This window comes from Ciconia boyciana, chromosome 8 (assembly GCF_034638445.1).
Source record: "Ciconia boyciana chromosome 8, ASM3463844v1, whole genome shotgun sequence".
Lineage (NCBI taxonomy): Eukaryota > Metazoa > Chordata > Aves > Ciconiiformes > Ciconiidae > Ciconia > Ciconia boyciana.
Window position 1 is genome coordinate 37,386,089 of NC_132941.1, and position 17,007 is coordinate 37,403,095.

Genomic DNA, 17,007 nt, shown 5'->3' on the forward strand with positions numbered 1-17,007 from the left:
ATTAGATCTCATGCCTATTGCAAGATGAAGCCAAAACTACAGTTAATTTTTAAAATGTGCAGTACCAAATCCTCCTTTGATCATATCTTGATTTCATATAAAAACTCCAAATATACCGTGTGATTTCTTTTTTTTTAGGTGTGTTTACAAAATCCTCTAAAAATCACACTTTCTGTGATGCATTTCACAGTGACTATGCATACTAGTTACACAATCAACTGCTTGTCTCTATGAGAAGTCGGTCATTTGGTAGAGTTTCGTATGGTTTACAGAGAAAGTACCTGGGACTTTGGAGAACCATGGGGTTGTTTTCTTCTGAACTGTTTAATAGAGAGTTTGAGACTTCTACCTTTTTTATGTAAATCCTTATTAAGCAATGACCTTGAAACCTCTGTAAGTTAAGTTCTTGTAGAACTTTTTCAACCAGAAGCTGCAAAACTGTATGACTTTGCTTTCTGAAGAACAGACACTTTTCTCAAATGGAGACTTCTGAAGGGAAATTCTAGCCACCCACGCCTCTTACACGAAGCTCACAAAAAAATACTAGATGCAAGCAGGATTGTTTGGGATACCGGGAGTCTACCTACATTAGCTATTTGTTTCATACTAGAGTAAATATTGGGTCAAAACAGTCACTGATGAGGTCTTCGATTCTCCAGGATTAGTGCACTGGTTGTTTAGATTATAAATGCTGTATTAACTTACAAAATGGGTAAATATTACCTTACTTCAACAATTTATCTCACAAGCTTAATTTTGTATTTTTTACATACTCTTTCCTTTTAAGACCTGAAGTTTACAGTGCAGCTTTCTTTACAAATTACAAATGTCGTTAACAAAGCTGCACTTGTGGATCCCCAAGAAAATTCCAAGGCAAGGCAACCACTTCAAACTGAGATCCCCACAAAAATCATTTAGTTTCTCCTAATGCTTATCTGACTACCAACTGGGCACCCTGCCACATGATCACAACTGAAATATGTGGAAAGGAACGGGGCATACCACTTGGAAAGATTTAACTTTTATGTTATTTTTAAAGCAAAACCATCTGAAACCGCAAACTTTTTTAGTGCTTTGATGTTCATGTAATGAGATTATGATATAAGTGTTACAAATCAAGATTGACAGAACTACTGAAAGTCATGCAGAATATAAAAACCTTGTCAAAAACCTTCTACACAGATACTAGCCCACCGTTCAGTAAAATGGGTATTCCAGTCAGGCATGACTGTGCCAGACTGAGAGAGTCTGAATGTGTCCCATATCAGGCCACGTGCAGAGCTTCCATTGACTTCAGTAGTAACAAATGAAGATCCACAGGCTTAATCCACTACTATTAAAATTAACATAGCTTTAGTACTACTTCAGCAGGGACAGGATCAATCCCCAAACAGACTACTACCTGTAGTCAACCGCATGATTGCCTGGGGAAAAGACATCCCACCTTAGGTGCTGCACACCATATACTCTAGTGATAAATAGGATGCTGAGCCCAAGCTGGTTGTTAATAGTACAGATCCATTCATTTATCACTCCTCCTTGTTTTCAATCCATTTCATTATCCTATTTGCAACCAAAATACTCCCAGCTCTCCATTCCAAACAGCAGATTATGCCACTTAATGGCAATTAAATGTCCTAAAGGCATTAAAAAGACTATTACCAAAACATATTTTCAAGCACCGGTATAAATCATTTCATAGAGGCTTTGAAATTCGTAATGAGTGAGCCTTCAATGCGAACATCTGTGTTGGGGTCATATGTCTAGGTGTTAACACAATATTAATCTTCAGTAATAACTAATGATACTAAAACTTTCTCCAAACTACTAAAACAATCTGAATATACGACAATTTTAAGACGATAAACAGCTTCTTACCCACTTTTAGTAAGTTCCTCTGATACCGACATTGTTTTTAAACCCCAAACCTAAGAGCAGGATAAATAAGCAAACAGGACAACACTTAGCAAGATTTACACTTAGCTGTTTACACTTCAAAGCTAAGCATATCAGTTCAAGTTATGAAAAACATTTTCAGTCAACTAATTAATTTTAAATACCTAAAACTTTGTTAATGGTAGAACCCTACTATTTGAAGCAGGTTGAAAAGTGAAAGCGAAGACAGTTACATGACCTCACCAAAGATGCACAGAAAAAGCATTTGCCAATTTTTCTCCAATTGTATTAGTCTATCTACTAGAATACCTTTCTTACAAACCTTGTCTCATTCCCCAAGATCCCCTCTAATAAATACATTATTACTATTAGAACAGATGTTTTTTTCTTAGAGATCAGCATAGCTACATTTAATAAAAGTCAACTATGAGCAAATGCAGAACAACAGACTAGGCTAAGCAAGTTACTCCTTTGTAACTGTTTAAATGTTAGCTAGAGCCCACTTATTCTCACTTACCTCATCGGGTTTGGATTTGGCTAAGGATCCCACCTACTCAGAGAGCATTTTGACTCTATCTATAGAAGACTACACCATACTGAAAGTGTTTCTTCCTTTTGATGTGAGATATGGCAACAACAACACTTCAGTTCTAAAATATAACAAGACAGCAATATAAAACATAGTAGTTAGTAAAATTCCCGGTGACAACTGACTATAAAGTTAAGCTAAAAAGATTTAAATGGGGTTGTTATAATGGCAGGTTTTGGCCTAATGAGTGTCCCACTTTCAAACCTGATTCAACTCACTGCAGGACAAAAATAAGGAATTATGAGCTAGAGTAACTGGCTTGTTAGGTTGTCTCACATACAGCCCTGCCCTGCTATCAGATACAACCCTGTTATTCAGGGACATATCTTGGCTATATTTGGAGATATGCATTTAAATCACCTAAAAAAATAAAAGCTTCCATCCCTTCATCTTTAATACTAAAGTCTAATAGATTTCACTATCAGAAAATTATTGAAAATGATCACACACACAACCAATGGCACAATCAGGGATATCAGGTACCTTCTGAAATTTAAAATAAGACTTGTTAAGTGTATTTCCTTACTATTTTTTGAACATTCATTACAATGCACCTCTCACTTCTCATCTGTACCTCTTCACCATGTCTTTATTCCACAAATAAGAAAACCTGAGCTTGAGGAAAAGAAGTGACCTCTCCTGGTCTCCTAACTCCCAGTAACCAATAATCTATGGTCTGTTACTTTTATTGAGGTTTGAACAACTTTTGGGGACAAACTGCAGACTAATAAGCAAGCTGAAATTGTGAACATGAAGTCATTCTATAGCAGTTGTCTATTATAACAGCTCTACACCGCCAAAGTTACCCTTTTTCTGGTGGAAGTGGAAAGTCAAGGTAATTTCATTCAGTTGTAACAACAAAGGGCAGAGCTGCAAAGACGATGGTGCAGCACAGAAGTTTATTCAAGCCTGAGCACTGTCTTCACACAAAGTTATCTCCATCTATGCACTATGGGATAGGCTTTTCCAATACCTAGTAGGAAAAGTTATTTTGTTCTGTAATGTAGGAAATCGTTATACAAAGTAACTAACAAAGACATGAAATAATGTTGAATCTCTGATACTACATTTGGGGTTTTGGGTTTGTTTACATCAACTTATTTTCCATAACTACTACTGAAATTGCATATCACATATTTATTCTAATATCCTCCTATTTCCTTTATTTATGTGTTTTTTATTATCCCAACCTTCATTTATGCAGAGCTGAACTGAACTTAGAAGCTTTTAATTACCTCTTTGCCAATGCAGAGTTGGACCAAAATCTGGTGGTAATTAGAAGAGCTTCATTATGTTTGGACTCTAAATTCCTTAACAAGCTTTAATTATTAGTTCTCAAGTAAAAAAAAAAAAAAAAAAAAAAAAAAATCAGTCTAGTGCCTGTCTGTAGTCTATCCTGCTTCTTGCTGTGATTCTTACAGAACTGCAGAGCAGTCTACAGCTCCCACTGAATACTCAGTTACATCTGAGATGAGTTCCTCAGATTCTAATTCTATTTCATTACACAAAATATAGTAAATTTATTTTTAAGTAGTATTTGTTAAGGAAAAAGTCCAAGAGTCTATGCTGTCATATAGATTGCACTAATAAATAGGATTACAAACCTGAAAAAAACATTAAGAGAGTGTTAGAATGTTAAGGGATGGTTGAAAAATAATCTCTAATTAAATAATTCAAATGTAATGTATTTAATTAATTAGATATAATCTTACAGTATCTTCTGAAAAGCAGTTAAAAAAATAAACTCCCTAATAAACCCACACTGCTTTTAAACAGACAAAATTCTCACAGTATGCAAATAAAACATCTCACAAGAATTATTCTTTTTATCACCTAGCATACCTCATCCTCACTGTAAGCCTCTACCCACAATAACCTCTTTACAGTAAGGACTTTTTGCTTAGGGCTGTCCAATACACTTCATTTTCTACAGGTACATCACTCACCAGCCAGAATCACTGTTAAAATCAGGGATAAATGTATTTTAATTATTATCAAACTTGAATAAATACCTGTAAATGTTTCCAAAATATGCACTGTAAACAAACTGGGAATGAGGAGCCGTTACTCATTGCGGACTAGCTCCTCAAACTGTGTATGTTCACATTTATAGATGCACCTTACAGCAGTGAAGCTGTGGCTGGCTACAAATCCTCTACATCTGCCAAGGTAATAGAGGATAGCTTTTCAGATGTATGTAAAAACAAGGTATAATCAAGCCTTGTAGTGTACCCAATTACTGAAATTCAGTAGATGCAAGTGATGTCTTCAATCTCCTATAAAATAACAATTACAATATCAGACTCTTCTTTCTTCCCCTCTTAAACATATCACACACTAACATTTCAGCTTCATATATTCAGATGAAATCCAGCCATCCAAGAACTAAAACCTGTAAGAATTCCCTATTGCAGGCAGATATTTCTAAAACCAATTTGAAATATCACATTACTATTCTTGTTTTTCATTTAGGACTAAGTAAGCCGCTGTAATGAACGTTCTCCAGATATGAAAAGGTATTAGAAACACTTCTTTCCCTCTGTGCTTTTGTAGAGAACAAGGCAGGATAGTTAATGCTGACAGAGCCAAGGCAAAGGCTGTGTCTTCCCAGATCAAGCCGAACCATGCTGAAGAGCTTCTTGTGCAGAAGCGTAGGATGGGTACAGCTCACCCCGTCATCTCCACTGCCCGTCTGCCACCCTTCTTCTCTAAAGCAAGGTGACAGTAGTCACCAAGTGGCAAATGTTCACCTTTCCCAGGAGAAATGAGCCTTTGGACTGTAAATCCTATGACTTTCAAAGTCTCCTGTGAATGTTGACCCTGTGAAATGTATGGTATGTACTATCAACATAAGTTATAAAATAAAGATTGAAATCTAAAAGCAAAAGAAACCCAAACTGCTTAAGGAAAAAATCGATGCTGTATGTATTTATGCATGGCATTTTGGCTTTTTAGTTATTAAAAAAAAAATCTGAGAGGATTGAACTTTAATGCTATGACCCTTATGTAGCTGGGCCAGATTTCAGGCTAAAGACTAATGTGGTTTAGCTACTTATGAAATAATTATAAAAGTACCTCTACCCTTCTAAATCAGGAGCACTGACACTCATCAGAATAATCCCCTCAGCTAAGTTCCTGAACTCACTGCCGACTGAACCCTAGCAGTGCAAAGGCTTCATATTTGATACTGTTAAATGGCAGGAAAATCACCATACCATTTCAGTGCAGCTTATCTCTAGGTTTCAAACAAAAAGCCTGCTTCTCTTTTGTAAATTCACTGACTGAACAAGAAAATTAATTTCCTCTCCACACAACACTACTCAAAAAAACACTAACAAAGCACACCCCTTTGGAAGACAATTAATAGATTGTTTTTAGCAAGTATTACATGATCAATCCCAAGTCAAAACTTCTGGGATAGCTTAGTATTATTTTAATGATAACCCTCTGACCACTTGTACTGTAATTCACCAGGAGGAGAGGAAACAAAGATTCCCTACACCTTTTTTTAACATTCAACAGTATTACTCAGCCACTGAGGTTAGCTAGCTACGACTCTCAGCCACTCTGATCACACTATTGGAAATGCTATTTTATTATGCATTAAACTGGGAGACATAAGTAAACATTAGTATTGCACAATGCAGCACAATTTTGCAGGTTAGCAACACTTTTTGATCAAAGTTTTTCATTTTTGTTAAAATCCTGATTACATTTAGAAGCAGCACAGCAACTGCAAGGCTAGATTGTATGTTTTCTACCTTCCTTGCCAACCACGTCAGAAAAAACCCCTTGTCACTGCAGTAAAAACAGATCACCAAAGCCCTTCCAAGAGAATAACCCCATCTTATCTCAAATGCTTGCCTTACAAGTTCTGCCATCAGTGAGAATAACCAGATCTGGAAAAGAGGCTATTTGCTATTAATACTAATTTAATGGTTTGCTGTTACACAGTGCTATAGCCCCTCTATCTGGTAGCAACCAGCAATCAAGGCTCAGTTCCTGCTGAACTAAAGTCTTGAACTTTAACAGTAATGATGCTGTGAAATGAACAATGTGAGGATAATTTCATAATTTTGATTTCAGAAAATAACTAAATCTTAAAACACAACTTGCCATCTCTAATGTTTTAGAAAACATTTTCTATCTATAAGCTTCAGGAAAAAGTCAGTGTCAGCTGTACAAACACAAAAGTATCAGTTTCCAGAATAATACCAAAAAAAATATTTAAAAATCAGGTAAGGAAATCTTTTAAAAATGATGTGCAAAAAAAATTCGTGACCCACATGTCTTGTGACAGTCTACAGCTAAGCAGCTACGGTCCCCCAGAACACAAAGTTTTTACTACAGAACATTTTTCAGGCAAAGAATAAACAGGATAATGGTATATTTTTCATGGTAGTGCTAAACACACACAAAAAAGAAAAGGCACTAATGGAAACTCAGTTCTAATAAGCACATTTAAATAATGCTGACAACTTTTAAAAAGCAGCACTTTAAAGCTGATGTACATTTATTTACACAGGCATGTTTTGTAAGCATCCACACTGCAATCTAAGACACAGAAACAGATTTAATCACACAGATGTTCACATAAATTGACCCCGATTCTGCAGATGCACAACGCTACAAAAGAGAAAAGACATCACTCGCACAGCCTAAATTGTGCCTATATGTTTGCAAAATTGGGCCATATAGCAATCTCATTATAAAAACCAAAGACTCTAAACTACTTAATTCAGCACAACTTCTACACACAATACTGTCAGGATATTTTTTCCTCAATTCTTTGCTAACAAAGTTACAAAATGCCTCAGTGAAAGGTCTTGTCATACAGATTAAAATACTAATTCATTTTTCTACAAAGAGCACCTACCACATCGCCAGTATATCTGCATTGCTAATGTGCACCTTCCCTATGAGCGTAAAATACAAGGGGGGAGGAGGGATGGGACGCAACTGTAGGGCCCTTAGAATTGCCAAGAGATTAAGTCAAATTTTAAAAGGAAAAGAAAAGCCATAAAACCAAAAAGTAACAAACAAAAAGGAGCTGCTAAAGCAAAAAGAGAAGACTTTGCAAGCTGTTGGGCTTATTTTACAGGGACTAAGGCAGGAATTTCTTCAGGTATTTCAGACCCAAGTTTCACTTTATCTTTTTACCCAGTTATGTTTTTATTGGACAGCAAGCCTCTCCCATTCTACCTGAGCTTTTCCCAAAGGTTTAATTCCTGCAGAAATACAAAAATCAAACTACTCTGAGGAAAAAAATATAAATCAATTTGGACTTATAAATCACTTGCTAAACATGATATGAAGTGAATTATCTTTAAAGCTGAATAGTTTGTCTCCTACAGTCAGCAGTCATCAGAACTACACCACAAAAAAAGAAAAAGATCAGGAGTAATATGTTGTAAAAAAGACCTGAAAGTCATGGAATCCTTCTATTTACATGCTACATGAGAAACACAGCTTTGGAAATGCAAAATACTGGCATTGGAGGACAGAAAAGATGGAATACTGGAAGGATTTTGTAGGTTTTACTTATTTTATCTATATTTTTAAATATTACTAGAGTAATATTGAGCATATTGATAAAGTTTCAGAAACAAACATTTAAATAGTTAGCAATAAGCATTTAGTAAATGTATTCTTCCCTGATATCACCAAATTTCACCAGGAAGAGTTGATCCAATTAGATATTTTTTCTGCGAAAAGGACACTGAAATTTATAAATGCAGTTGCTATTTTAATTTTCTTCGTGGCTGCTTTATTCATTTTTCTCCTATTGAATGCATTTTACCAAGGGGCCCCAGAAATCCAGTCAAAAAGAACTTGTCCACCTATGTGCATTTACTTTCTCTATGTGTTACCTAGAAGCCATTTGAATGCTCATCCTCTGTCTTGTCCTGGTCAGAAGTGCCCTCACCTGGCAAGCCCATCTGCTCAGCCCTCACAGGGAGCTACTTTCCTCCACCGAAGACGTACTTTACTCAGTGGAGTGGCTTGAGCTTAGGTATGAAGGGGAAGGTGAAAGTATGAAAGCAGGTTTAAAAGCTGTCCGCCTTGGAAATTTAGTTCTGAGCAATGAGAAAACACAGCCCCAGCTTTGATCTGGAGCACAGCCGCCTTATTAAGGGACACTTCTAACCCTCACCATATGGATCCAAGAACTAAGTCCCTTAGAGTAAGAAATCATCTCCATAACACGAAGTGCCTTGTTGTTTTTCCTAACTGTTTTGTCTACTCTTGTAATGCAAAAAAACATACCTATGCTTAATAGTAAGTGACAACAAAATCCCTTCCACACAGCAGAACCCGAAAGAGACTTTCAAATTAAAAAAGATGCACTTTAACTTGGCATTCAGTCCAGTCAGCTACAATGAAACCTCTGGGTTTCTTTTCTGAACTACACTGCAAGGGCAAGCACCACAGCCACAGTAGCTGTCTTGCTTAGCAAAGACTGGTCCGCAAGTCACCAGAGGCTTTGAGGTCCCAATCCTCCTCGAAAACAGGTGCTGTGCAAATGCACAAATACCTGCTTGTATTTTGGGCGTGTGTGCGCATGCGCACGCACACCCGTGCGCAGTTAAGATGGGAATATTGCAAACTTGTTCAAACCACAAAGAATCTCAAAAAGAAATCACCAGGCTCAGAGACATCCAGAAGTCTCTGGGGTTTATTTATTTATTTATATGTCTGACCAGGTAGTCCTACACAATTTTACTAGGCACCTTTCCTTGTGCAGTTTGTCTCCAAACAAGTCATGGGAGAAATCATCAAAACCAAACACTGGTATGCTTTAGGTACTTCCTGAAAGCCACACGAGCTATAGAACGTAAAAATAAAGTCAAAGCTAAATCCATACCAATCCGTACTTACTGGGCTTTGCAGGAGGTTTCAGAGCAGTGAGATGATAAAGAGTCAGATGATAAATGTACTGCAACACTAGACACAATACTGTAGATAGAGACAGGTCTTTTGCTTTAATTTTTAATTTCCATTTTCTGTGGGTTTAGACAAACCACTGACATTACTTTAGCATAATACTTTGCAATAAATCAATACTTTAATTTAATAATGGTATTCCGTTGTCAACATATAATATATCACATAATGTCCTTGTATAGATGCTAAAAAATATGCCAAATAAAATGCAAGGCTTTGCTTTTGCCAGTGATCACAGGTTAAATCAATGTAATGAGAATCCTTACAGCCCCCAAAAGAATTTTCTTCAGGGTTAAAAGGCAGCATGGAGTAATTTCAGCCATATCCCTTCCTCTCATCATACCAGTGCTGTGAAAGCTCTCCTAGGTCATGGGATTCCAACGAACACTTCAATAAAAGGAACATGGAGGAAATATATCTGAACAGAATCAATGTACATATCTGCGAGTGGGACTTTTATTTAAACGCTCCGCTTTCCTATGAACTCAGTGAAAACTGTGCTAGTTCCTAAGTATAAAGGGGATTACAAATGGAAAACGGAACTTGAGTCCAGTGTCATCCAACGTTATTGAAACAGATGAAGTGAGTTATAACTGTAAAATATTAAAAATAAAATAAAATTACAATAACTTCCACTTTAGTGGTGTGACTACAATTCTGTATTTATTATTTTTATCTTGACAGTAGCCTTCCTGTTGACAAGTATTTAAGATGGGAAACACAAATCTAATCACGTCTGTGGTACGTTGACTCATGGTATGTGAATAGAAAGTAAGTGGGAATGAGGAAGAAGCAAATGCTTTTAGAACGCCCAGTTGTGCGCTTCAGTATTTTTTTCCAATTCAACAGCTTTTGATGCATTACAAATTGATAAATAACTGACATGAATCTTAGTCAATGCTAAAGGCACGTGCTTTACAGTCATGCGTGCTCCTCTCAATTTCAATGACAGCTCACGATCATAATGCGAAGTGTTCACAGATACATGTCATTTGTTGGCTGAACGTTTTAGAGCTCTGGGAAGAGTAGGTCTGGTTTTACTACGGTTTGGCACCTCCCACAACACCCTCCAGTTGGTGAAAACCCCGCAGTTCCATCTAAGTGTCATCCTTAATGTGAAAAAGATATTTGAGTCAGTGCAAAATAAAACAAACAGCTTTTACCAAAATGTCAGTGTTGGTAACAGTTCAGCTGCCAGATGCTTGTTACTTGAACCCATGCCGTGCATAACAACAGACAGAGATATGACTAGGATAAACGACTGGACCAGAAAATCTTTAGCAGGAAATCAAAGTATACTCAGGCTGCAGTCTGGACTCATAAAAACTGGTCACAATTGGACTCCACAAGATGTATCGATTAAGAGTTCTGTAACATCTCTTTCCTTGGTTACTATGCATTAGTTGAGCCCCACCTGCCTGACCTCAGTTCTCTGCATTAGTCTTTGGTCATATGAACACAAGAGAAACCACAGCGCTATTTCATAGCTGAATTCACACAGGAATTCTTATAAGTACAGTATCTCAATTTAAAGATAATAACATTACTGAAGAACCCAGAATACCATGAAAAATGCATATTGGAAAAATCAGGGCATGACTCTTTAGAAATGAAACCAATGGCTTGATAAAAATAAAACCTCACTGGTGTGTTCCAATCAGTTCGTTGATTTTTCTGATCTACAGGCTGGACTGTCTTTCTAAATCAATGATTGAGTTTTATGTTGAGCACTGGATAAAGAGGTTCATGATGAAAAGCCATAGTCTGTGCATGATCATGACAAACACATGCAGGCACAAGACACAGAGCGAGATTTGATGAGTAAGTGGCTTTTGCTTAGTCAGAACCTGAAGGATCTTCATCAAGAACTTTCAAAACAGCTAACAGCTAGCTTGACTTTGAGTGAAACACAACCAAGAATTATTGTCATTATGCACACCCACAAAAAAGTGAGAGATTTCACAACATCTCCTCAGATGAATACACACACAGAGAAAAGGCTTTACCAACATTTACTTCAGGTGGGCAAGCATTCGGTTTTCTGGAGAAATAACTCCTGATTTGCCTTCCATTTTCCTAAGTCATATTTTGAGCCCATTTTAACATGTTAAAACAATTAAATAAACTGCAACATGAACGACTATAAACAAAGACAGCTCCTTCTTTTCTTAAAAGCTGTGAAATGCTAAATAACCTATGACTCCTGCCCACATATGTGCCTTGCCAAGCCAGAGGATCACGCAAAGGTGTGCACTATTTTGAAAGCTAGGGCATCAGATTTGTCATGTCAGATTTGTATTCACATGGTACAACGGGATCCATGACTTTCATTTCAATAGCAGCTGGAGCAACGGGCACAGGAGGATCATGCAGTTCAACCTGGAAAATGACAATGAATTTATTTTAAAAAATTCCCTTTCTTCCTAAAAGCTGTTAGTGGCAGATGCAGATACTTGCTTTGGGGTCACACCATGTCAGCAGTTCATGGCAGAAAGATTGCATTTCTTCTCCCTCTCCCCTCCAGTGGCTACTGCAGCCTCAGAGAATTTTACATGTATCCTCAGAGATGCTTATATGCATCAGGAAAGTACATCTGTAGGCTTAAAAAAAAATTTCCACATGCCCTACAAATTCAAATCCTTTTTTATGTAATCTATTTAATCTTCCATTAATGATAATCTCTGCTATCAATGTGCCCAAACAGGGTCAATTTCTGCTGGATTTGCACTTCTTGCATTTCATCCTATAACCGAGCTGTATTTAATGAGGGGAAACACCCTGCTGTAAAAGGTATTAGCAGTCTCCCTAAAACAAATAATAGTTACGAGACTCTGCAGCTGCCAGGAACATTTCAAGATTGTGGGTTTTCTTCTTCCTTTGTGTGTCTTGCATGGAGGAGAGTCCTGCCAGCTGAACATTATTTATTAATCAGGATATTCTTGCCTTCTATACCTTGTAAGGAGACAGAACAGAGGGGCGGAAATTGCTGTGGATTTCTCTTACATACCCAGAAAGAGGAGAAAGGAAGAGATTGCAAGGGAGCATCTAGACCCCAACAGATCCCACCTGGCAAGCCCAGGCAGCATTTCAGACACACGCAGGTCACGGCAGTTTGAAACACCATGTAACATAGCTGGTTCACACAAGGCTTGAAAACAGAGACACAAGGTTGAAAACCAGGCTCCCTTTGCTGTTTTGGTTTTAAAAAGTGCCCTATACAGCTCCCTACACCCAAGTGAAATGGGCGGGTTCAGCTCCACAAGAGATTTTCCTTCTGGTAACATCTGACTTCCTTAGGTTGTACCTACAAAGCAAGCAGGCTCAGACACACCTGTAAGGGATGGTTCTCTCCCAATTACTGTAGCAGACACTGGGGAAGCGAGTTACTGCCTTGTTTTGCTCTTCTTTGATCTAGTGATAGTTTGATTCGTAATCATTCCCAGACATCCGCCACCTGCACACCCACCCACCCACACATACACGTCCAATTTGCCGTTCTTCTCCCGATTTTGTCAATTCACAAGATCAGTTCGCTCTGCACATACTCTCTGCCCCAGGGCTCATCAGCAAATAGATTTAATGGACAAAATAAAGTTCAGATGACTTGCTAACAAAATCCTCTAGCGGAACAGCCATATATCAGCATGCAAAAGGGGAGCTCTGGGCTGTAAAAGCAATTCAGGTGGTAGCATTCAATTGAATTGACGTTCCTAGCAGAAGCAACTAAGAGTTAATGGAGGACACATGGCTTCTCATTTCCTATACTGCATCCAAGAAAACGCAGAAGATGACTGTAATACAGTATAATTGAGCATTTCACTAAATAGCACCGCACAGAAGTTCTTTTGGCACAGATTGCATTTGTCCTAGATAACCTTTACGAGAAGCTGAAAGTTGATGCACCCAGACCAAATGAATTTTCAGATTAAGCCCGAATCCTTAGGTTTGTGCCTGGGAGGGTGGGAAGAGCCAGCCACCGAGCATCAATCGGGCAACTAGCCCCCTCCTCTGCTTAAAAAAAAAAAGCCAGTTACGGCAAGCCGGTGCTGTGGCTACACACAGGAGCCGGGAAAGGGTTGGGCTGCGTCTGCATATTCGCGGGGTGCCCCGTGCTCCTTCCAGGTGGAGCTGGCGGCGGCTCTTTCAGGAGCCGGGCACTGGGACGGAGGGAGCATCCTTCCGGAGCCCGCTCTCATCTCTTTCACGGGAGACGACTGTGTGGAAAGCCGAACTCCCTCACCGGCAGGGAGGCACAGGCACAACCCACCCCGCACCTCCCGAGGACCACTCTCCCCGCTGCCCCTTCTAGGAGCCGCCGCTGCCTGGGGGGTCATCACCCGTCCCTCTCGCTCAGACACCTCCCACCATCTCCTAAACACCTTCCGCAGACCAGCCTGGGAGGGGAAAGGGGGGGTCTGCATCTTTCCTAAAAACCACAGCGAAATCTAGTCACCTCAAATGGCTGCTCCCGCCTCGCCACCCATCGCACAAGCGGGGGACGTGCCGGGGGGGAGGGGGGCGCAAGCGGGGGAGGGAGAAAAGAAGCGCAAACTTCGGAGCTCCCCGGCCTCCCTCAGGGCAGCAACCGCACGGGAGCCCCACGTCTCCCCGAGACGCGGCGGCAGCCTCCGACCGAGGCATCGCCCCGGCCCGAGCCCGCCGGCGCTCGGCCAGCACCGGGTTTTGACGGGGAGACGCGAGCGAGCGGGCGCCCCGAGGGCGCGGGGCGGCTGGCTTCACTTACGGATTTTGGGGGTCGTGCTGGCCTCCGGCGTGGTGGTGGTAGACTCCTGGAAGGGAGACAAGGTCCAGGACGGCGCCGAGTCGTGGACGTAGATCTTGTAGGAGGAGGTAGCGTGTGCCGCAGTGGGCCAGGCGGGCAGCGGCGGGGTGCTGGGGGCGGCGGGCGGCGGCCGGGCGCCGCGGGCGGCGGTGCCGGGGGGGCCGCTGGCGGGCGGCGCCGTGTGGGGCGCGGCGGGGTGCCGCGCCGCCGTGGGCCGCGGGCCGCCCCGCGCCGGTCCGCGGGTGCCGGGGGGCCGTGGGGGGGCCCGGCTCATCGTGGTGAGGCGGGGGCTGACGCGGCTGGGCGGCCGCGGCGTGGCGGCGGCGGTGGTCTCCGCGCCGCGGGGGGGGGCGGTGGGCTTGGAGAGGAAGAAGGGGTCCTGCCCCACGCCCTTGGCGTCCATCAGCTCGGTGGGGACGTACTCCTTGACGGAGCCCACCACGATCCACTTGAGCAGCATGAGGCTGAGCCCCAGGCCGATGAAGCCGATGAAGAGGGGCACGACGCACAGCCACGTCTGCTGCCGGTTCCAGACGATGCAGTCGCTGCAGCGCAGCTCCCGCGGCGGCCCCCCGGCCCCATCCCCGCCCGGGCCCCCCGCCGCCGCCGCTGCCGCCTCCGCCGCCCCGGGCGCCGCGGCGCCGGCAGCCCCCTCGCTCATCCTAGGGGCCGTCCGCAGCGCCGCCGCGGCCCCGGGGCATCAGCGCGCCGCGGCTGCCGGCGGCATGCGGCGGAGGGGGGCGGAGGAGAGCGGAGCGGGGCGGAGGGGAGCGCGGCGCAGCGGAGCGGGCGGCGGGAGCGCCCCGCTCAGTCACGCCGCCGGCATGGCATGCCCCGCGCCGCGCCGCCCCGCGCAGCCTCCCGCGGCCGCGGAGTCAGCGGGACGGCCGCGCCATCCGCCGGGCGCCCTCCTCTTGCGCTGCCCGCTTCAGCTCTTCGCTCTCCTTCTTCTCCCTCCGCTCTCAGGTTTTTCTTTTCTTTTTTTTTGGTTTTTTTGCGGGTAGTAAGTCGCAAGAATCAGCCTCCTCGATTTATTCTTTTTTATCCCAAGCGTGCGGCTCCGGCGTAGGGCAGGCACATTCCTTCACATTCGCGCTCCTTCTCGCCTCTCCTCTTTTTCCTCTCCCCTCTGGGCTGGGGGATCTTATCTTATCTTTTCTTTCCGTCCGTCCGTCCGTCCTTCCCTCGCTCCCTCCCCCGCCCGCTCGGCTCCTGCCTATGCCCGGCCGCGGCGCAGCAGCATCCCCCGGCTGCTCCGCGGGGAGGCGGCGGCGCGGCGCAGTGCACCCGCCACTCCGCGGCCCCGCGGCCAACCCGCGGCCGGCGCCGGGCCAGGGAGGCCGATCGGCGGGCGGGGCCCGCGGGCAGGAGGCACGGCTCCGCGCAGCTCCTCCGCGCCCGCGCTAAGTCCGGCCCGGCATCGAAACTCCAGCGAGGGTTCCCAAAAAAAAAAAAAATCCCCCACACACGAAAAGAATTAAGGTGAAGCCCTGGAGGGGGAGCGGCAGTGGCCCAGTCGGCAAAAAAATACGGATCCGGCAAATAAATGGGCACGCAGAAGGCAGCTCCTGCCAAGCTTGCAGCTTCTGTTCAATTGTGTATTCCGATCGCAGCGCAAGGGAGGCAGGCTAGCGCGCAGAAAGTAAGGCGCCTCCCACCAAAGCCTAATGGTGGTTTCTTAATGCGCACAAGATAAATAAATGATCCAGGCAAACCCCTCGGGAGGGTGTATGCTCCGGCAAGCGGAGCCTAGGAAAGGAAGGAAAGGAAAGGAACGGAAAGAAAAAGAAAAAAGAAGGGGCGGGGGGGGGGAGCGCCTGAACCCATCCTGTGGTAGCAATCCAATAGGCTGCTGCTCTGTGTCAAAAAAGACATGGGGGGGGGAGCGGCGAGGGGTGTGCGCGTCCATGAGGGAGGTGGAGACACCTTCAGAGAGGATTCCCAGCGAAAGACCAGGGCTCAGGACGTGGTGTTTTCCGACGCTGATGCTATCCGATAACTAACAATAAGCAGCATTTTGGTGTTGTTCCTAAAAGGGATTCCCTAAAGGTAAACAAAAACCACTGCAACAAAAGGATGGTGCTTTTCAGCAGCCGGGGGGCAACTGATGGCACAGGCACGTATCGAGGCTGCAGCCCTCAGGACGTTGCCAGACGAGTTTTCATATTGAAACTACTTCAGCTTTTTGGTCTACTCCAGAGTTGAACTCCACGTTCAATGTGGTCAACAGTGTGTGCTTTCCATTCACTTACTGGCCGACACATTTAAACAGCTGGGGTGGTCACTGAAGGGTTAACAGCAGTGTCCCAAAGGGTGGATTTATCACCATTTTCAAAATTTTAGAAAATGGTCTATAAAATTATACATGTACAGAGTTTTTAACCCTTTCTTCTGAACTGTTACCTCATTGGTGTTCTTTCCTGGTATTGACACATAATTTCCTTAGTCATGTATTTAAAAGTATATTAGTATTTATACATAGCATTTATAATATAATACCAAAATTACATTAACTAGACATCTAGATTATTGTCACTTCAAGCAATCCAACTGGAGTTTGGCAGCTGCTCTAAGATGGGTCTATGCTAACGGCTATCAGGAAAATCTGTGCAAGTGGCTTATCAGGTAAGTGTACTCTTTAAACACTTTCTCATAAAAAAGCACTTTGGCATTGGAAAACATGAATGTATGGGTTTCTAATCCTTCGATGAAGAGGCAAAAGGATTAGGAGAAAGCATTTAGAAACAACCACATGAGCATTGCCCAGTACACAAATGGATGCCCAGTAAAGCAA

General features: G+C 42.8%; 1 protein-coding gene across 8 annotated transcripts in view; it reads right to left on the minus strand.

Annotated features, from left to right (window-relative positions):
- The window catches only part of NRG3 (neuregulin 3), a 426,542-nt gene extending 410,625 nt beyond the window's left edge, over window positions 1-15,917 (minus strand). For 3 of the 8 annotated variants that reach the window (XM_072870987.1, XM_072870986.1, XM_072870985.1), the window contains exon 1: window positions 14,175-15,913. In XM_072870987.1, coding sequence (XP_072727088.1) covers window positions 14,175-14,874 — 700 coding nt within the window. In that variant the 5' untranslated portion in view covers window positions 14,875-15,913. Of the gene's footprint in view, window positions 1-14,174 lie in introns of all 8 variants that reach the window. The other 5 variants (XM_072870984.1, XM_072870982.1, XM_072870988.1 and 2 more) reach the window with 3 other exon arrangements.
- Window positions 15,918-17,007: the final 1,090 nt, after the last annotated feature.